The sequence below is a fragment of the Convolutriloba macropyga genome, chromosome 14 (assembly GCF_964194025.1).
Source record: "Convolutriloba macropyga chromosome 14, txConMacr16.3, whole genome shotgun sequence".
In the NCBI taxonomy this organism is placed as follows: domain Eukaryota; kingdom Metazoa; phylum Xenacoelomorpha; order Acoela; family Convolutidae; genus Convolutriloba; species Convolutriloba macropyga.
The window spans coordinates 43,830,855-43,853,441 of NC_134481.1; the positions used below are offsets into that span (position 1 = coordinate 43,830,855).

The 22,587-nt window shown below is 34.8% G+C and overlaps 1 protein-coding gene across 13 annotated transcripts in view; it reads left to right on the forward strand.

Annotated features, from left to right (window-relative positions):
- LOC142353434 (twitchin-like) overlaps positions 1–22,587 on the forward strand; it is a 238,763-nt gene that overhangs the window by 31,080 nt on the left and 185,096 nt on the right. For 12 of the 13 annotated variants that reach the window (XM_075405674.1, XM_075405670.1, XM_075405667.1 and 9 more), the window contains 10 exons: positions 1,030–1,326; positions 1,849–2,181; positions 4,059–4,144; positions 7,250–7,276; positions 8,259–8,562; positions 9,535–9,647; positions 16,494–16,665; positions 17,083–17,370; positions 20,541–20,579; positions 21,104–21,468. In XM_075405674.1, coding sequence (XP_075261789.1) covers positions 1,030–1,326; positions 1,849–2,181; positions 4,059–4,144; positions 7,250–7,276; positions 8,259–8,562; positions 9,535–9,647; positions 16,494–16,665; positions 17,083–17,370; positions 20,541–20,579; positions 21,104–21,468 — 2,024 coding nt within the window. The remainder of the gene's footprint in view (positions 1–1,029; positions 1,327–1,848; positions 2,182–4,058; positions 4,145–7,249; positions 7,277–8,258; positions 8,563–9,534; positions 9,648–16,493; positions 16,666–17,082; positions 17,371–20,540; positions 20,580–21,103; positions 21,469–22,587) is intronic. The other variant, XM_075405673.1, reaches the window with a different exon arrangement.

The window sequence follows — 22,587 nt, forward strand, 5'->3', positions numbered from 1 at the left end:
GGATGGTACGGATTTTAAATAGTGATATTTGCTTAATGTTTTTTTGCCTTCTCTTTTCTTTTTATTTCGCATTATTTTATGACAAAGTTGACAAATTCATTCAAATACAAATAATAGGAGTTTATTTAACGCTTTGTAATTGGTTGAGATGACTTTAATTCCACTATTTTGTGGAAAAAAACAGAACCTTCCTTTTTTTCAGATTATTCTCTGTGGCTCTTTGTTCTGTCTTGGTGCATGCCGAATATTATTTATTGTTGGCTATTCAAGGCGGTTTTTACGGTACAAAAGGGTATAATCAACTTATAAGGGTTTTAGTTGAGGACTGTCTTGATATAAATTGTTAATTCATCGGCTACCTCGATATGAACATCTGATCGCGCGCCAAGGTCTGAATGACTTTCCCCTCAGAAGCTGAATTTTTGCGCAGGAAGCCTTTGTTACTAATTTTTGTACGAGTTGTAAGGTCAATCGCGTGATACGTTTTTGGGCATACGACTTAATGCTCATACGACTTAGTTCACTCAATAAAATAACCTCTATACTCAAATATTAACTCTGGCATGAAAATGCAAAATCTAATTGAAACTACATATGAAACTACGCAGCTTGAAAGACATTAATGTCTGAAACTTGCGTTGGAATTAGAATGGAATTTGAATTCGGAAAATTAGACGCTTACTGATAAAGTTTTCGTTATCCGATGAAGTTTTCGTTATTCAAAGATTTTTTTTAGACTTGAATTGAGTTTTATGAACAATTCTTTTCTCAGTTCAAACTCTAACGAAAGAAAAACAATTAATTTCGCTGGCATTGGCATCGTTGGCATAAACGATAGTCCTTCTTTAAGAATCCATCAGGTTTTAAATTACAAAGCAGGAACCACTCTTCGTTAATTTGAAAGTTCCCTATCTCTCTGCTTCGTTTGGTCAACAATTACTCCGATTAACGAGGTCGAAAAATTGTGCGCGAACAAACCTTATTAATCTCCTTGTTATCTAATCATATAAACTTTGAAATAATTTTTAGTGAAAAACGACGATAGTGCCGAGAGCCCCAAATTCCTGTCACCCCTGCCTCAAGTGACACTGAAGGAGGGCCAGACGGCCGAGTTCTCAGTCCAGGTGATCGGCAAGCCAGACATCACGTGGTTCCGGGAAAAGACCAGAATCGAGCCTAACGGGGATGATTTCCAGTGCACGTTTGATGGGAATGTGGCAACATTGAAGATCAAAGACACCAATATCCAAGACTCAGGCGTGATCACGTGTGTGGCCAGGAATGCTGCTGGAACTTGCTCTTCTAGTGCTGAGCTGCAAGTCAGGCGTAAGTACCACCAATCTTTGTATTCGACCATTTTTTTAGTTTCAAGCTCTGAGAATTTTCTCCAACGAACAAGGTCATCTGTTGAACATTTTATTTTTAAAACAATATTGTCGATAGAATTTTACAGGAATAAATATATCACTGCAATAAAATGTGCGCATGAAAATGCTATGCTAGTGTAGACTGTACAGCCCACTCGAAAAAAAAACAAAAAAAAATAACGACAAAAGTGATTCTTAACCCACCTTCGGGTACAAGAAGCCTTTATTACTATCACTGCTTAAACTAATCCCCCGGCTTAATGAGCATATAACTTTTATGCCCCCATAGGCACGTGCTACTTTTGACGCTGTAAGTTGCTATCCAACAACACGTGAATTGTAATTGGGGAGCTTAGAAAGCACTGGAGGGGGGGGGGGGTAGATCAAATTTTTACACCATTTTACCATGGTAAGGTAATTTTAGTGTTTTTGCAAATAGTTGTTTATGTTCTTTCATATTGTAGACCTTGTCTTGTTTCAGCTAAACGAGATGCGTCTCCAAAACCAGAACCGAAAGAAGAAGGCATCGTTCCATCACTTCAGAAACCTCTCGAGGACAAATCAGTCACTGAGGGAAGCCCTCTCAAACTAGAGTCCAAAATTATAGCCAAACCTCAGCCTCATTTCACGTGGACAAAGAACGACAAGCTGGTTAAGGAGAGCAATAGAGTGAAAGTGACGTCACAGAGTGATGTTAATATGCACGTGGCCACACTTGAGATTCCTAAGATCACAGTTGAGGACTGGGGAGAGTACAAGTTGGTGGCCAAGAACACTGAGGGAGAGGTCACATCAAAGGCCAAGGTCACTGTAGGTCAGTATGTGAAGAATTTATTTCTCCAAATAAAGCAAAAATATGTAAATCACATGCACTAACAAAGAAAAAAATGTAGAAGAAAAATTTACACTGAGAATGTGGCAATATGGAGAGGGAAAAAAATGGAACCACTGTGTTCCTCAAGCGTTTTCCCTGGCATAAATGAATGAATTATATTTTTGCAAAAATTCGGGAAAAGTGTTTCTGGTATCATGGGCCAAAAAACGTCTATCTCGAATTCTAGAAGGCTTCAGACGCTCTTATTTTGCATGAAAAAAGCCAGCAAAACAAGGTGGTATAGACCCCTAGGGACCGACACCAGAATAACACTATTTTTCAAATATAAAATTCACTAGCTGATGGTTATCCAAAATGTAGAAGTATTTATAACTTGTTGTGATGCGCTGGTTAAGTCATCAGGAATAATGCCTTGACGTTTAAGGATGTGCAGTCGGATTGTTCTATACGACAAAGAGTGTCTTTTGATTTTTGTTTTATAGAAAGGCTCTTTTAGAAGGTGCATATTTACGGATCGCGTTACACGAGATGGTTTTTCAAAACAAAGCAGATCGTTGAGGTAATTTTCAGAGTGTAGATTGTTTATTGTCCTCAGGGCAAATTTCAAGAGATCGTCTATGTGCATTTCATGTACCGCAATTAATTGATTATTGAGGGAAAATTCCGACGACGAATCGTGCCGTTTTCTGAAAAAAGTCAGTTTAATTTTTTTTCTGAAGTGTATGAATTCACTTCAAGGAATAAAAACTGCAGCAGCTGTACACCAGGATACCATACTGTATAATTGAGCTGATGGTGATGCGATAGTAGTTAAGCAGCTGCTTTCGAGGAACTTAATATCTTATTTTTGAAACATTGCCACACTGATTTCTAAGTATAGTTCGTAGAATAATGTTGAAGCGCTAGAGAGCGTTACAAAGGTCAAAGTTCAAATTTAAACACAAAAATATTGTAATATTGATGTTCATATGCATGCCTAAATTTTTTCGAACGTTCAGTTGCGTTTCGACGTGCTGAAACTAAATAAAATTGCAGTAATACCTATGCGTTAATTAAAGAAGGAAGTTTTTACTACTACTTCATTCATTACCGTAAATATACCTTGATGGGGGCTACAATGGGACAGACCCCCAATTCGTTATACATTGAGAAAAGTAAATTGTTGCCGTGACGTGACCAGAATTTGGTGTCCGACGCCATATGTCAATCTGTTCGTTTTAAGTTTATCGTAAGACTTATTGTCTATCCGTATATTGTGCTCAAATAACCTGCAAAATATATGAGCTGGCGCTTTTCCAAAAATATAATGAATTATGTGTTGATCTGATTTGTTTTTATGACCTAATATCAAATAATTGTTCAATAAATTTATGTCTGTCAAAACGCTTGTACAGGTTAAGTAACTCAGCTTGAAGTCACTGAGAACTTCTGTCGTTTAGTGAGAACCGCACTTCTATATTCGAGATGGGATCTTTTCCGTTTGTGCCCGCCCCCCTCCCAGCTTAGTCGGCGCATATTATTTGCACCCCCCAGAGGCACGTCCATACTTTTACATAATGATTTACTATGTAATGGCACGTGCTCTGTAACTGGGGGCGCATATCGTACTGGGGGGGAGCAGAAACGGAAACGATCCTCGAGATGTTAAGCCAGAATTTGGAAACGACTTTGCGGAGTCACTTAAGTTGTTCAAGGCACGCTTGCAAGTTTGAAAATGCTGAAAGATTATCGGAGCCAAAAGCTGAAAGTTTATGCAAGTCAAAAATGTAGATAGAATTATCTGGCACTGGAGACATTTGGGTATTCCGAACGCGCACGTGCGTGTTTTAAGCATTAGATTGTAAATGTCTGTTTAGAACCGAAAGAGCCAGAAGAGAAAGAAATTGACGAAGGTCAAGAGAAACCCAAAGAACAGGAAGTCAAGGAAGAGGCACCCCCACTGGTAACCTTTTCCAATTTTATGCTTTTAAAAAACGGTACTAAGTTTGATTTTGTGGTGATAATATTTTTGGAACTATTCTGTTTTGGCCCCCAGTGTTTTTACGCCCGCAGTTACAAATTATATGTTGTTATAGCACGTTACTATGTAACAAAAAATTACACGTGCGCCTGGGGGGGGGCGTAAACTATAAGCCCACTAAGCTGAGAGGGGGCAAAACAGAATAGATCTTTTTTATTTTTGGGGGGAGGGGGGCTATAATGGGAAAGACCCAATTAATCAATGACTTTGTTGGAGTGAAACAGGAAATTCCAAACGTGATAATTTTGAATTAAGAGGTGATGGCTGCTTTTTTGTTCCGACCCCTCTTGAAGGGGGAGGAACTATATACTCAAATGGGTTTTTTTTGTTCAGTCAATTTTCGCCGATCGATATATTCATCGTAGAGAGTTGAGACTGGTATCATTAGAAAGCTCGTCCATCGCAGAATATGGAATTAAAAAGATTTTTTAAATTCTCGTTTTCTACAGGGAGTTATCGAGGTTTAAACTTCTGAGAAAAGTAGAGTTAATTCACCTTGTTTTTATTCACATTTTCCAAAATGTTTGCCTAAATTTTTGTCAATTTTGCTAAAATTTGTAAAAATTTTAAGAAGTGTCGTTGATTTTATTTTTAAAGACAAACAAGCATTGTTGATTATTTTGATTTAAATTTTTGGTCAAAAATTCTGGCTAAATATTTCAAAATTCAGCCTTTTTCATCAAAAACAGCATGAAATAAGCTACTTTAGCCCACTTTGATAAAATTTGTCGGCAGTAAAGCCCTAAACAACACTAATACAATCTCTGTAGACTCAGTAGGGGGCTAATCTACTTCAACTTCCTCTGAGAGTGCTCTGTAATAAAAATTTTGCCGTTTTTTGCTATTTGTTTGCTATTATTCGTAGGTTATCAAAAATGCAGAATTTATTTTTGAGTTTTCAACTAGAAATTATCTATATCTACAACATTCGAAAAATCAGTTGCTCCTAATGGACAATAAGCATTAGCAGGGCTAGTTTTGGGCCAATCTTGGACTGTAACAATCCAAAAAGAATTCGGATTGTAATCAGTCGGTCTTTTTTTTGAAAAAAAGACCTTTTTATTAATAAAGAACAGAACTTATCAAATCAAAGCTCAGGAGTGATAGATCAATTGGCTTCCTAAGCAGCTCTAAGCTAATGCGTTTAGTTTTTTACTTGAAAGTTCATGGTCGTTTCGACTTTTAAAATTAATTCATTTTAAAATAAATAATGGCTTAATGAAAAATAATGGCATGTTTTCTGGTTTTGATACTACTAGATTTCAGATTTGTTTGTATTTAGATATTTGCCAGTTTTTCACGTTTTCTCGTTTTGTCAGATTATCACATTATTGAGAGTTCTCATATCGCTTTATTAGCGTTCAAAATCAAACAAAACTGAACATGTTTTAATCCTGAAAGATATAGATTATCGTTTACGGCCTCCACACTTCTTTCTTGAAGAAAATAATTAATTTTTTTAAATTTGTTTTTAACTGTCATTTTTACTTTGTCGTTTCGGTCGTATGAACTTTCCTGTATAGTGATTAGTTTCATTGACTTTTCATGGAAAAATAGATGGCCGATATTCTGATATTAGTAGATAGCTGATGGCGTTCATGACTTTGAAAACAATCGTTTTCCAAAACTAAAAAAACTTTTTAACTTCGCAATTTTGTTCTCTTTATTTTTCTTTTTGTTACCTAATCTCGTCAATTAAAAGTGAAATATGACATTATGGGTGTCAAGTGTGTGCCACAATCTATTTTTAAAGAATTCGTTATGACCTTAATGGCTTCGACACCGGTTTTTCACAAAGAAAAGTAAATATTTTTGTTATATTTGACGTTCTTTTGTAGACGCAAGACATATTCTGGATAATTGCAGGTCTCAAGGGCTTCCTCTGGATTAATAAACGACGTTTAAGGTTGTAATTAATGCCTTTCATGACTTTGGATGTAATTTTGTTTCGAAAAAAAAAATCAAATTTATATGCAGGTCTCAAGGGCTTCCTCTGGATTAATAAACGACGTTTAATTTTGTAATTAATGTCTTTCATGACTTTGGATGTAATTTTGTTTCGAAAAAAAATCAAATTAATTTCAAACTTTTGCCCTTTTCTCTTTTTTCTCTACTTTTTACTTAGTCTCACTAATGAATGGCCACGTACTGCATTATTGGTGTTTGGAGAAGGCGCAATCGAATATATTTTGAGGGCCAAAATATGGCTTGACGGTTTTGACAGCGTTTTCTGGCAAGTTTCAATTGAATATTTGTTTGTTGATTTTTTGTTGTTCTTTTTAGCCGGTTAAAAAAATTGAATAAGGACAGGTCCTAATGCCCTTCTATAGAAGCATTAGTAATCGTACCCCTTTGAGATATTTTACTTGATTTCAATGGTTTTCATTGCTTTGAAGTTAATTGTTTAAAAAAAATAAGCAAATTTTTTTAACTTTACTGTTTTTGTTCTTTTTTGCTAATTATTACCAAACCTTTTTATGTACTGGTCCCATATCTTTTTTGGTGATTTATAGGTTATTTTGTTTAGTTTTAGGTTTATTTGACTTTATGTTGACTTTGTTATTAAGTTTTGTTTTTTAAAACGGACATAAAGTTTTTGATGTGATTAATGTTTGTTGTTGTTGTTTGATTTTGCTGTTCGTCTTGTCTTGCTTTCTTAATATTGGCATATCACAGCAGTCTAATGCATCAATTTTTACTCCACTGAGTTCTTTGTTTTGGAGGCTATGTTATCGCTCATACACAATTTTTTTAAAAAATACTTTGGCTTTTTTGGGATTTTTTGGGATTCCCAAAAAATAACTTTTGGGTTTTTCTATCTGTTCCTCATTTGGTTGACAATTATGCCACAATGATGAGCGGGGTCGGAACCTTATGTGCCATCGCACATCACCGAGCCTCCTTGTTTTGTTTAAAGGTACGAAAGATCTATATATACCTTTAAAGTCATTTTTCATAACAGCGTAAAGGTTAAATCCGGATCCCGATCCGATAAGAAATTACGAGCTAGCTGCTTTTTTTTATCAGGTGACAGTTAGCTCTAAAAGAAGCTCGGTGAGTTTACATTTCCTAAAATTTATTTGTTCTCTGTGACAAGTTTATCATATAAGCACTGTGCAACATACCCCAAGCAAAGAATTATTGTGGCGATCTATACAATGACAAGATCTTGCGACAATCATTTCACGCTTTGATCCTCCACTCGCTCTTGCTTCTCAATGAAAATCTTTTTGACCCAAAATTTCATTACCTCCCTACCCTACTGCCCTTTATCCGCCCTGGAAGGGTTTTTGATCAGCTCACTTTTTTCACACAAGTATTTTGCCAGAAAGTTCTCATTTTAGATTTTGTGAAATCATAAAACCTATTTTTGATTTCTGTTGATACAAAATTTTTGATGAAACTGTTTACACAACTTTTCCAACTTATGATTTTTCATTTTCTAAAGTCACAACAGGTTTTAACAGCAAATAATTTGCTGAACATGTAAGATATCATTAATGAGATGTTTCATAGCAACGGCAAAAGATGATATAAATACAACTTCTATGACACGAAACAGAAATTTTAAACAAATTTAAGTAGTTTTTTCATAAACAGAGTTTTCATAAGAATATATTCATTATTTATCCCTGTTAAAATTTAGCCGAAGACACGGTTTGCTGTTCGTTTAAATAGTATGTTTGGTATAATTCATCAAGTATTTCCCGTGGGAAAGAGTTAGGCTTTATCGGAATTAAAATCGGTCTCAATTTATGTGTTCATAATTGTTGCATTGGCCGCATAGGGATTGCTCAGAAAATATTTTTTGTTTATTTGAATTAAAAAGATACAAGCGTTTAAGATAAATAAATCAGTTCTTTGATGTTCAAAAAAAATCGACTGTTTTTTTGATACTTTCGATTTGTCACTTTTTTCTCTTAAACATTGAAGGTCTGTATCGGGCTGATATCCATAATAATAATGCATAGATGTTCTCTAATGAATCGGGCGTCAATTATGTACTGATGACAATAATTTTTCCCTTAACTTTCAGCCCAAGTGTGCTGCGGGTCCTCCAAAATTCCTCAAGAAACTGAAAGACATAGAAGCAGTGCGTGACAGCACAGTTAAGCTGGAAGCGGTGGTCCAGGGAGAACCCCAGCCGACTGTCAAGTGGATGAAAGAGGGCAGACCAGTATTCCCAGGCAGGAATCTCGTGATCGAACATGATCCAAGGACTGGAACTTGTTCGCTCATGATCCCGCAGTCCATGCCCAGAGATGCGGGCAAGTACAAAGTGGAGGCGAAGAACAAAAACGGAGTTGATGAGTGCGAGGCGGAACTCAAAGTGGTCGAAGGCAAGTTGACGAGACGAATTGTTTTTTTTTAATTTGAAATCAAATCATTGCAAAGTTTTTGCCCTATGATTAGAGCAGCCCTTTTTAGAAGGTTGAGAGAAAACAACGTAAAGTAAATTGTTCATACGATAAGCTTCATTTAGCTTGGCAAGAAGCTCTACTTGTTCAACGTTTACTTGGCTAGAGAACTGAAGCCTTGAAGAACAAGAACGGACGTGAGAACGGGTTATAAGAGATGCCCAAGTTCGAGAGCGCAAGAGCATTTGGTGTAATGGATAGCACACTAGGCTTGCAAGTAAGAGATGCTGGTTCGAAACCAGTACTGGTCCATTTTCACAGTAGTCGCACCTGCATAGACCACCTAACATAAGTCGACTAGAAGAAATATTTTTCAAATTTTTATAAAGGGCACAGCATTGTAGGGCAAGAAATTGCCTGTTTTGTGCCCTCTATTTTGAGTTTTTTTTATATCTTTTGTTGTATTTAACATTGGAGAAGAAATAAATTATTACTATTACTATTAAATTAGGTTTGATTTTCAATTTTTCATTGTAGTTTCTCTCAGTACTACACATCAAGCGCTTCCAATTTTGCCAAATTTCTGTAGTCTTTCTAAACTTTCGCTGCAGAATTTTGATAAATTTGCTTTCAAGTTTTTAAAAAGTGCAGCAAAGATTAAAAAAACGGTCTGATTTCTGCTAAGTTGAATTCTAAGTTTTTTGCATTGCAAACCAAGTGAATAGAGTCTCCTCTGAATTAAATTGCCCCGCCTGTCGCTCAAGATTAATTTGCCCGTCGCTAGTCAGTTTATGTTTATTTCTAATTTTTTTTGCTTCCGACGTTTTTCGGCGTTGGTTTAGTTATCTATCCTTATCAAGTCGTATATCAATTAAACTTTCTAATGTACTTGAGTTCATACATCATATTGAAGTTATCAGGAACCCTACTTACTTCGATTTTGCTCATTTACAGCGCCTGCCAAGATTCTGGACTGTCCTGACAACGTAGTGGCCAAGAAGGGAGAGGTGGTCGTGATCAAGTGCAAGATTTCAGGCAACCCTACCCCTACTATCACTTGGGTCCAAGTAAGCACTAAAAAAACAGTCAGCTACTGAAATTTGACCGATTTTATTATTTATTTTGCTTAGGTATTAATAATCAGACAACCTTCTTATGATTAATATTTAAAGATAACAAGGATGAAGGTCAGCAAATTAATTCTTAATACTTAGGAAAGACAAAAGTTTTGAAATTACTTCGAGGAATGCACTTTCATCATATTAACTACACAATTTGCGCACAATAATGTATAATCAATCACGTGTAGCATAATGTCTTGTAGCAGATAACTTTATTCTGATTTCTAATTTTCAATTTGTCATGACCCTTTTCAGGTTGGTAAATTGTTTACATTTTGCTGCACTGGTTGAAAGACCTAATAATTCTTAGTTTTTGAAAACTGTTAAAGATAAAAATGGAAGACGCTTCTAGCCAGCTTATTTTTCGGGCCTTAAGTTTCGACAACATCAAGTGATAACACAGTAATCGTTTCAAACTTTGTCGCAGTTTGAAATATGAAAGAGTAAAAAAGTAAAATTTTCTCATGCTTTTTCATTTTGTTAATTTTTTTCATTCGTTGAAATCGTGACTTGAAATAACACAAATTAGGTCGTTTTTATTTATTGTTTTAATTTAGTCTTTAACCTGGTTCCGCTAAAATTTTATGTTTTTTGACTGACTCCCTTTTTTGTCGTTGAACGCTTTTTGCTTAAATTTGTTTTTCGCTTTTCTTTCTATATTTTTTTATCCCATTTTGTGTTATTGCGTGACTGAAACCTAGTTAACTGTGCTGCAAGCGATGCCAGAATCTCATCAAAGGTCGTGAATTGGATTAGCAATTTTCTCACTGCCAATGACGCGAAATTTTTTGAACTACAACAATTGACCTTTTATCTTGACAAGAGTTCTTTTGCATGTTTAATTGTTTTCGAAGTTTATTTTTTATTAACTTAAAAGTGCTCGATGAAAAATTTGTTAAGTCTTGCTTCAAAATATCCCAGCGTCGCAAGCTTACCGTCGCAAAGATTACCGTCTCAAGCTTAATTTCTTTTTAGTTGATTTGCTCTAAATTGTTTAAGTTTTAGTCTGGTTCTGTTTTAATTTTTGTGAAAAAGATAATATTTGACGTTACGAAGTTCAAGTTTCTCGTTTAATTTTAGATTTGTAAATTTCTGACATTCTGAAACTGTTTGTATTGTGTCAACTGGTGTAACAGGGACAATGGCTGGTGCTACTCACCTTTTTGTTTTTTGGTGTTATCAGTTTCCTAATCTCTACATCATTTTCAACATGCGCTGAGAATTTTTTGTTGTGATAAATTTTTCAAAAGTATTCTAAAATAGTTTGTTTAATTGTCACTAATTATTTTAACTCACTGATTGTAAAATGGTGTATTGGTGTGTGATGATTCCTATGATTATATACTCCACTAAATCAACAATTTTATAAAGAGTCGAAATAAATATCTCTGAAGAAATTAGATGAGTTTTTGCCGTTAATTCATTTTGCACTTCGATCAGTTTTTTTCATTGCGGCATAAATTGGATTTTATTTGTCGCAAGAATAAACGTGTCCTCCGTTTTTGTTCTTTCGCTAAACTTTGCAAAAAAAATTGTACAATGAAAAAATTGGAAATTCTCTAGGAGTTTCACTTTCTCTCCTATAAATAAAACATCCGAAAGCCACAAAATTAATATTATACACTTGATTGAATTTTTGTTATAAGATGCAGATTGACCCGCGCTTATGCTTTTTGGATGCTAATACGGTTTATACTTTTTATAAAATAAAATTTTGTAGTGTAAAATGAGAGCAGATCATTATTTTTCTTGATTTTAAACAAATCGGACGGTCAGTTATGTCCTTTTCCAACTCGCTCAGGTTGGCTGGATGATTCTTGAACGAATGATAAAAATCCATTGGAAGAAACTTACAATCTTTTTTCAAAAAAATTGGTCCATCGTTTTGATTCATTACTGAAGTTTTGTTTTCGCAATTTATCTTTTTTCAGTGTGATTAATAGCCGCCGTCAGCATCTCAAACGGCTACTATTTAGGCGCTCTCCTTTTTTCAAATTCGCTTCACCCTTTGATCACGTTTTTCGTTTTACATAAGTCACAATTTTCACGTTTGACTTCTGACTTAATTCACTCACTGTTTCAACTGAATCGATTTAAAATTCTTTCAAGCATTGATTTGCGTGATTTAGTTAACACGGTCAATGTCAAAAGAGCAAAATTAAAAGAACCGGGATAAACTGATAAAGCCCGATCAATAAATCTTTTTGAATTAGGTTATCAAAGTTCATTAGAGCTATTGCTAGCTTATATTAGTATAAAGCCTAATACCCTTCAGTTTAGAAGCTGAAGTAAGCATAGGTTTAGAATCTAAGTGAAACTGCACACTGAATTAGAACAATGTTTTAAACTTAGGAAAAAATGTTGTGAATTTCTATCTCTTCTTTTTTCTTTATCTGTTTCAATCCCAATGTGCGTCTTGCGCGTCAACGGCGGCTATTTTCTGGCAATCTGCCCGCTATGTCAACATTTTGATTACTTTTTTAAAACAAAAATTGAAGGTGACCGGCTTTATTTCTGCTGAAGTTTTAACTTTTTATTAGTTTTTTGCGTGCAAATGTACTTCGTTTTTTCTCGGAAAAGTTTTTAAATCTTGCGAGTTGATAATCAGAGAATGGGACTAATTGTTTGGGAGCTGTTTTTTTTTCTTACATCTGTATTGATTCGCATTTGAGGGCTTTTTTGGAATAATTCGACATATGCAATAATTAAAAAATTTTAAAAATGTTAATATGATCATAAACAGTGGTTGCGGCTGATGTCAGCAGGATAATAAAAGAATCAACATCATAAATTCCAAAACTTGTACTGTCTCGGATCTATGAGTTTGATTTGTAACTGATAATTTTAGCATATTTTGGTGTGGTTATCATCCATCCAAATATGGAAATGTTTTGCTTGTCTTATGTTACAGGGCTTACACATGGTGAAGTATTTACTGTTACACTGACAATTATCTTCTGTGATATTCTCACATTCTGAACGGATATTTCTGACTGTCACTTTTATATGTGATGTCCTTACGTGTCATAATACGTTCCGCCTTGTTTGACTATCTTTTTCATATTTTGAATAGTTGAAAGTTGTATCGAGTGATAGAAGCAGACTTAGTTAAAGCTTTCGAATTTTTAGATTAATTTTGGGAACTGTCCTTCCAAGTCCCCCCATGCAAAATATTAATGTTCATTTACATTTGCGAACAAACTGATGCTTGTTGTAAAATTGATGATGAGTTATTTTTAAATCTATTACGAGAGGTGAGATTAGCCGTTTAAATATAACTTGCAATTAATACCATTAAAAATGTGCTCAACTTTTAGTTGAATAGGGTTATAACTTTTCGGGGGGGGGAGACAGTTCCTAAAGGTTATAATGTAGTATCCCTGCTTGTAACAACTCCTTTTCTGAGAACGCTAACTGTGAAAGTCGGGTCTTTCCCATTTTAAACCCACCTCAACTTTATTGCCATAGACTCCATGGACTTCATAACCCCTTTTACTACAAATATTCCATAACAGTGGTCTATAATCGGAAAGATCCGAAAAGTCGATTGAGCCCTAGATATCAAAGATGCAAAATTTTTAGCATAGCAAAAGGACTTGAATGTTGTGTCAGTGTGCCTTTGAGGAGTGTCAATCTTATTATTAAACTATTCAACTGCCCAATAAGAATATACTTTGCCGTATACTTTGACATAGAGTCAAGGTAACAGATATAATTGTCATTAATCTTAGCATAAAATGTTCCTTTCCATAAATTTAAATGAAAATTTAACAGACATAAGTAACCTTAAATCTTGTACATTATTTTTCATATTCCTGATCTAGTATTTAATCTAACCCATACCTGCGTCAATTTTTCGAGTGATTATTGTTCAAGCCTTACTTCGGATAAACTTACCATGGTTTTATATTCTAAGAGGGTACATTTTTAAATCAATTTTTCAATCAATTTCTGATCATTATTTTTATACTAGCTTGAATTACTTCAATTCGAGAATTTTGAACTTCCACTCTATAGTGGAGTTAGAGTTTTAATTTTGGTATCTTCACTCCTTTTTGACATCATTTTACACAAACAGCTGCTACAGTTTACCACTAGTAGTTTAGATACGATCAATTTTAGATTGGGTTGCTTCTTTTTGCACACCATAATGCTATTATTCCACTTATTTGCATGTTATCCACTTCATAGAAAAAATCGAGAACTTTGGGATGCTCATCTGTTCTTAGCAGTTACTTCCAATGATGTAAAGTTTGAGCCTATTTGCACTGGAATTTTGCTCAATATTGATGTTGCTTTTAAACTTGTACGAGTGATTTTTCTTCAAATAATGATGTTTAAAGTTTCGTTTTGAGTAAATGTATTAACCGATAATTTAACAGACGGTCATGGAAGAGTACTCTCTAGAGAGAACTAATCAGGGGAGCAAAATCTCAGCAAATGTTTTTATATATATATATATATATATATATATATATATGTATATATATATATATATATATATATATATATATAAATAAAGAAATTGTAACGTTATTTAATGTATCAAAAGATTTTGTTCTAGTAAATTAAGTTTAATGATTTCTGAAACATGCTCTATACTTAGGTTTTTTTGAAGCACTTTGCATTGTAAACAAAAATTATGCTGCTTTTTAAATTATCAGCAGTGAAAACTTTCATCTCTTGTGAGTTGTAAAAATTTTGTTCGTTTGACGATGTTTATTTATTTGTTGCTTAAAGATGTGAATGCGATAATTGTGCAAATTTTTAGGTGCACTTTTCCAGTGGCTTTTTTTTGGAAGAAGTTTTTTTTTGGATTATGAAAAGCCATCCAGGATTCTTTTTGAAGTTTTTTGCAGAGTATGTGATCGAATAGGTGTAGACCTTTTCCTCATAACTTCCTTACGTTTAAATTTCATGGTTTTCAGTATTGATAGTATTCTAAAATTTTTTCTAATGAAATTAGGTGATTTAAGATGTCAGATCTTTATTCGTCTTCGTTTATTACCAATCAAAGAGAAGTACTATTATTCTACAGGTTTCTATTCTAGGTGGAACAATTTTGATCATGACTTGAATTTTGACTTGGTTTTTTGAACACTGTCTTCAGTTTCAGAACGTTGACTTGTTTTTTTTTGAACTTTGCACTTTCACACGAGCTTTTTTCTTAATATAAAAGATATAGGAACTGCTGGTAATGAAAAAGGTCGAAAAGTCATTTTGAGGACTTTTCTTACCAAACAGTCCATCCCCTGTTCAAACTACAGAATCCTTTCCAACATCCACCCTGCCTACCTACCCCCTTCCACCGTCCCCTCGCGTCATTTACCCATAATGTCCCCCCGCCCTACCACATCATACTGCTAAAATCTAAATAATGTGGCCGCAGAATTTATAACACTTTAGTTTTCTTTTATTTTATTAGGAAATTAGTTTATTAGTTGATTCTCCTTTTTCCTTGACATTTGTGATTTAGGTAGGGGTGGTTTAGAGATTATATTGGACTACTCATTCTACCGGCTATATTTTTTCTGATGCCTGGTCTGAAGTATCTTAATTCTCTCGCAATCTCTTCTATGTATCTATTCGTCTTATTTTGTCTTCTTAATGTTGCGATGAGGTGGAAACTTCTTGTTGACTTGTTTTGTTCATAACTTTTTTCCTACCGCATTCATGATTAACAGTTCTGCTGAAAACGACCTTAGCCAAAAATGTAATGAGGCTGTTTTTCAACTTCTAAATCGTACTTGAGCTTAAATGAATTTGTATATTTTGTGCTAAAGTTGTTCGGATCTATTCGTTTCCAGCGTGGTGGGCGTATAATTTTTGCACCAACCAGGCCAACCGTTTTTTTACATGGTAACACGAAATATAAAAACACAACTTGTAAGAGGCGAAACAAAATAGAACCACTCGTTCTTGCTTAAGGGTCACGTTTTTAGTTTCTGTTTTCGTTGATAACAAAAAAGTGGTAAAAAACTCAAATATCTGAGATGTACGGTTCACATATTAAAAGGACTTAACTATTAGACTTATATTTCAGTTCATTGGAATCCTAGATCCGCTTTTAGATTAAATGCTTTTTTTCCACATGCTTTAATTAGCTGTGAGATTGTAGAGTTGCTGTTGTTTAGCTTTGTTTGAATATGATTTAGATGCTTGGGATCCTTGTGCCCAGTTTGTGCCCTCCCCCCAAAGTTTAGTGGGCGCATTTTTTGCACAACCAAGAGCACGTATCATATTTATACATAATGAGGATCTATTCATCTTTGCCCCCCCCCCCCCCGCTTAGCGGGAATATATGTTTTATGACCCAAGCGCACGTGCATTATTTTTACATAGTAACGCGCTATATAATAACGCATAATTTGTTGCACATAATTTGGGGGGGGGGGGGGGTGTGCATAAAGTACTTTGGGGGAGGGGGTACAAACAGAAAGTATCCGCTTCTTGATACAGGCTGTGTTTCCTTTTGCGAATTCGCAATATAGTTTGCTATTAGTTGTTACTAAGATTTTATAAGTAATTTAGTGCCTTTCCTGTTATTGTTGTATCGTCCATAAAAATATAGCCCCTCATTATGGTTTAGCCCCTTCATTTCTATTTTTTTACCCCCCTTCCTTTATCGTATAGCTCCCCTTTATTATATACACCCACCTCTTTATGCTATAGCTCCCCGATATGGTAAAATTACGGTGATTTTTGGGGTTAGCTGGGGATCTAGGGCCGTCAAGCTAATGGGGCTATAAGAAAAAAAACCACATTGTTCATCAAATCATTTATTATTTGTAGGGTGCCAAAGATTTGGCGAAAGCGGGAGGTGAGAAATTCTCAGTGGAGAACACAGACACTACAACTACACTCAAAATACACGCTGTTGAGCCAAAAGATGCTGGACAGTACAAATTAAACGTGAAGAACTCTTCGGGCAGAGACAACAAAATGGTCACTCTGGCTGTCGCAGGTATGAACTTGTCATCTATTTTTATTCTTTCTAGAATTTGACGGACTTCAACTGGGAAACTGCAGTGTTTAATTTTAGCGCAATCTCTCTTTCTCTCTCTCATTCTCTCTCTCTCTCTCTCGCGGGCATTTTTGTACTGATTTTAGCAAACTGATTAATGTTGGCAAATTTTACAAGTCATAGATGGTTGCAAAACTGTTTGGCTTAAATATTTCAACCAAAATTTTTGCTAATTGATATACTAATCTTCTGAAATCTTTGAAATAATTTTCTAAATTAGCTGTGGCTGTTTTTTTTAAGCTGGCTTCAAATCAACCATTTTTTATTCTACATCGACCCCTACACTTAACCCGTTGCTGTCTAATGTCTTGGATATAGTTTTCCCAAATTATCCACTAATTAATTCTGGATGTTCAGATGTTCCGGATATGCCTGGCAAACCACAAGTATCTGCAGTGACGTTCCAGAACTTGAAACTGACCTGGCAGGCGCCCAGGAAAGACGGAGGTAGCCCAGTGACGAAGTATCTTGTCCAGAAGAAATCGGCCAAGGACCCGACATGGGTGACAGTGAACTCTGCCGTCACTACCACATTCTGTGTCGTCGAGGAGCTGGAAAGCGAGACACAGTATACTTTCAGAGTTTATGCTGAGAATGATGTTGGGTACGGACCCACTAGTCAAGAGGTGTCCGCAAAAACTATTGGTTAGATACCATCTCTTTTCCCTTTTTTCTGATTATCTTTGATTCTTCAATAATATTCGGTAATAGAAAATTAGTCTGACGTCAGTTTTTTTATCCTAGAAACTATCAAAATTTTTTTAAGCTCATCGTTAGTATGACTATATACTATTTATTATACCTCTATCATTTTATCTCAGGGTTTTGGGTGTTTCAATTGAATTCGACTGGGCGTTCAATTGTTGTTTTAAATGGAGGTTTAGTTTTGGAAATCACAATTGAAAAACTATATTTCAAATTTCCTTTACTTATCAAATCCTTGAATAATTTTGTAATTCAAATTGTTCAGATATGTTTGTGTTCAGGTTTTCAAGGTGAGAAATATTTTGAATTCATTATCTTTTCATGCTTATCCTGTTCATAGCTGCATAGTCATATAAATTATTGTCATATGCGAAATTACTATAGATAATCCCACATTTTTTGAAAGAAAATAGGAGAAAGTTATGGCATCCACTTTTTTGACATTTTTAGTATCCCAGTTACATCAGTTTAGTCCCAGGTAGCTGAAAAGGGGTTCTACGTCTTTTAACTTTTTCCACATCCAGTGTCTAATAATCAAAACTGTTTTAATTTTAAAATTGTCCCCCTCAATACTAATTGCGGATTAGGAGGACAATTAGCAGTTTTGCATATACCCATATCACATTTCACATGAGCAATTAAGTCTTTCAATTTGGTCTCAAATAATAACTAAAAAATTTCGGGCAATAGAGTTTTAGGCTAATTACATACTCAAAATCTCGGAATTGGGTTAATTTTTGACGCCCAGAATCAATAAAATCATTTTTCCTTGGAAAATTTTTGCTATTGTTTTTTTATTGCGACACTTTCAGCCCAACAGGGGTGCTAAAATCACAAAAATTACACAGACCAATAATTGCAGGTGATTATTGCATAGTTTCTTTTCATATTTGAAGACATAAAATTAAAGGCCTACCGGTTTGTGACGTTTAGAGGTACAATTAATCTGTTAAAGAATTACCTTCAAATATCCAATTACTTCTTTTGTTGTTTTTTCCTCAAAAAACTGTTCGTTAATAGATGCAAATCTTGATTTTATTCTGATTGTAATCTGATGCGCAGGTTTTCTTAAATTCTTTTTACATCACTGTCTTGTCAGATATTGTGTCATTTTGACAAATAATTTTTCACAAAAAACTGAAGGTTAATTTGCTTTGTTTGTTAATTTGCTGTTTGCCACGCTGTTGCGATTGGTAATGTCCGAGTTTGATAGTCAAAAAACAAGACCAACTCAGCTTAAAATTAAGATCTGGTACACAGTTTGCATACAAACTACAGCATAAGTGTAGGCAGTTCGGGGCGTCTATAGCGAAGGAATTGTTCGAGTTGTTTGGAGAAATGGAACGAGTTTTCTTGACAACCTTTTGAGTTTGCACAAGCAGTAAATTATCTCGTGAGGTACAATACATGAGATGAGTGGTCACGGTTTTTTAGATGATAAAAAAGCTAAGGGTTTTAGTTCACTTGGAAAAATTATGAAAAAAAAACTGACTTTCAAAACCTTATTTTTCAACAAAATGATGCTTCTGTGCACAAAGCAAAGTTTGTCAGCAAATTCTTCAAAGAAGAGGAGCTGAATCGAAGTCCCGATCTGAATCGAATTGAAAATTTATGAGGAATTGCGAAGCAAGAATTACGGAAACAGAGAGCACTTTAGGAAAAATTGGAAGAAAATTTGTCGAGAACTTGAGTCAGATTTCCTTAGAAAAATTGTCTGAAAACTTCGCAAACAGTCTGCCATATATTAGAAAAAGTAAAAGCGTAACTTCTCGTTACTAGAGAACTGATTTGAGCTCAACTGATTTGAGCGTTATTATTTGACATTTGTGGCGCTTTTAAAAAATCTCTTTGTGTACGTAGCTTTTTGGAACTATAGTTTCGTTCTAAAATGAAACGATATCATTAAGAAATTTTATTCAAATGTTCGCGTTTCAATTGCAGCTAGAATTTGAATAACGTTCTCATAAAGAATTGTGGAAACTCGGCTCGCTATGTCGTCTGTGCATCCGTCCGGACGCACAAATATTAACTAGACAAATAAGACTTCACGCAGAGCTTAATTATGCTCTCAGAATGCAGAACTTTAAAATAAGTTTTTCTACTATTGGGTTACTTGTATAGGTGTGTGAGGTAACAGAAATTTTTTTCTTCGTTGCTATCGTTATTTCCTCTGTTGTTTCCAATTTTGAATAGAAACGCTACCTGAAACGTTGATGAAAAATGCTGTATTTTTCAAATAGAAACCTTTAACAACCTTCTTCCTGTGGTCAAGTTTCTTTTCTTAACGTTTTGAAGAAAAGCATTTTTTGAAGACCCCACTCCCAACAAAGATCGTATATGAGATTCGAATTCATTGTTTTAAGACGATAACGAGCCTCTAGGGGGTGCTTTTTCTACTTTTTCAATTTTCGTCATGTTGATTTTAGATTTTGAATGAAACACTTTTATCGTTTCATATCTTAAGTTTTGGAAAACGCGAAATGAAAGACGGGCTCAATGATGAAGCACATCAAAAAACATCAGAAGCTAATTATTTTAAATACTTTGTAAGATTGTGGCATCAGATAATAAAACGAACCTTAAACTGTATCTACGAAGAATGAAAGTAAAATTGGGCCTAGACATCGCATTAGATCAAATCTTTTCATTTCGGTGTCATTTTGTCTTATTTGTGCTAATGAGAACTTTGATGCGTTACTCTCCCTGCTTTTTTTCCAATGTATGTAATCAGTGATGTGGGAAAAATATGTGCCTCGCCAGATCCTTCTTGTTGTGATACTTCTTGTTGAATTTAGGCCCAAACTTTTTGAGAACGAGCCATGCAAAAAATTTTGATGTTAAGATCTTTACATTTCTTTGAGGTATAGAACAGATAACTTGCTTTTCGCTTATCCAGCTTTAAGAGACCAAAATAATTTAACCATATTTGAAGTTTTGTAAATTTTTGACGGTTGTAAGTGGTTCGGAATGTCATTTTATGTTGGAAAGCAGCTGAATTTCAAATGAACTTCGCTGGTTGCTTTGAATTTTTGTGAAAAAATTTATATTGTGTATCAAAATGTTTTAAAATGTTATTTCATAGCATTAATATCTGTATTGTTCTGTTTCAGTTGCACCCAAAGTGTCAAAGGTGTCGGTGGTTGGTAACGGTGAGTACTCATTTCAATTGTCAACGATTAATTCTTTAATTTTTCCAAACACCAGCTGGGCATAATGTTTAGAACATAACAACGAATTATTATACAAATAAATCTTGCCAGTGTTCGTTAATAATATCGTCGTTTCTTTCAAATTTGGAAATGTTTTCTCGTGGTCTGATGGAACATTTTGGGGTGATTTTTCAAATAGATGGTGTGAAAACCTTCTCACGCGAGAAAACATTAAACCTCTTCTTCCCGCTGAAAATTTTATTGCGAAAAAAATTACGGTTTCTGTAACTTACGTCTGTGATATAAAGCGTAGAAATTCATGAGCAGTATGTACATTGAAATTACGGAATCAAATAATATGGTTTTAATAAATTGGTTTTTGTAGTTTTGATAAGTTAGAACCTTGCAATAGAAATTTGGGGCTAATATGTGCCTGAATTGTTACCTAAACAATTGAAAGCTGTTTCTAAAAATTTTTTCAAAAAAATGACTTGATTTTTGAAAAATATGAATTCTGTTTTCAGCTCCTGTGATCATCGAGCCTTTCGTTGACGCACAAGCTATCGAACACGGCAGTGCCCAGTTTGTAGCTGTTGTATCTGGACAACCAACACCCAAACTCCACATTCTCCTCGACGGAGTTCCATACGAGCCAGACTGGCGGGTGAAATTTGACGAGAAAATTGACGAAAACGGTTCTGTCAAACTGGTATTCAACAAGATCAACTTTGACGACGAGGGTGAATATACTTTGGTGGCTTCTAACGCGGCGGGCAAAGCTAGATGCAAGGCTATGCTGACAGTCTCACAAGGGGGGACCAAACAGGCGAAACCAGCACACGAGCAGGAGGGAATTCCGCCCGTCATTTCAGAGAAACTTCAAGACACAGTGAGTGTTTTTGAACTAATTGTCGATCTCATTTTCTTGCAGAGAGCGAATTGCAGCCTTGGTGTATGAACTCTAAGCATTGTCTAACCAGAAATCTAAATATACTATGGTACCAAAAAGCTACGTACCCCTGAAGATTTGCGAATGGAAATACGTAAGAAACAAAATAAATGATATTTTGAGATTGAATCAGTTCTCTAGCAATGCGTTACTATGCTTTTAGTATTTTAAACGTCTAATAGATGTTTGTAAATTTTTATACACGTTTTCATTCCAAATTTCCGGCACTTTTTACATTTTCGCCAAAATTGTCTGGTTTTTTTAATCGCTACTTCAGCAGCACCCATAAATTTTAATTGGATTCGAATCAGGACTATATTCTGGCCGCTCCAATCCCTCTCAATCCTTTTTTGAAAGAAATCGCTGACAATTTTGATTAATGCGTAGGAACATTATCTTTTGGGAAAATATGGTCTCAAAAATGCAGACCACATTTTTTCTTCTTCATTTCTCAAAATTTCCGAAAAACTTAAAGATTTCAGCTTGTTTGGACACCTATAGAGCAATTTGCGTCCATCAGATTAATTCACCCCCAAAACATTAGTGATAGCTTTTCCAAGCTCAATTTGATGTGTTATTTTGAATATCTTGTTCCATGTCTACGAAAAACTCCAACGATCCCATCGATGGAGATGCGCTCTCTAGTCTCATTAATGACAAGAACGAAGAAAAAGTTTTTTTTCAGCATTTAAGACACCATTCTGATCGAAAACACTTGATTTTTGTCTTCAGATTAATTTCGGAGGCGTTTTTGTCAGAAAACTTGAAAAAACGTTGAGAGATCATTTGACTTTACTTCTGACATTATATTGTAGCAGGAGAAAGAATTATTAGCCACTTTGATCTGTTTCAATGAGTCTTTCTGATTGTCTTAAACACGGTTTACCAACTTTTTGGATTTTTTCGACAATTTTTAGTGTCTTCCTCCCAATTGTTTGGTCTCGAAAGGTTTTTTAATTAGGTAACATTTGTATGCATGATTTGCTCTTGATTTTTGCTGCTGAAAAATGGATATTTGTTGCTTAACATATTGGCAAACAGTAAAGTAAGAAAGCGGTT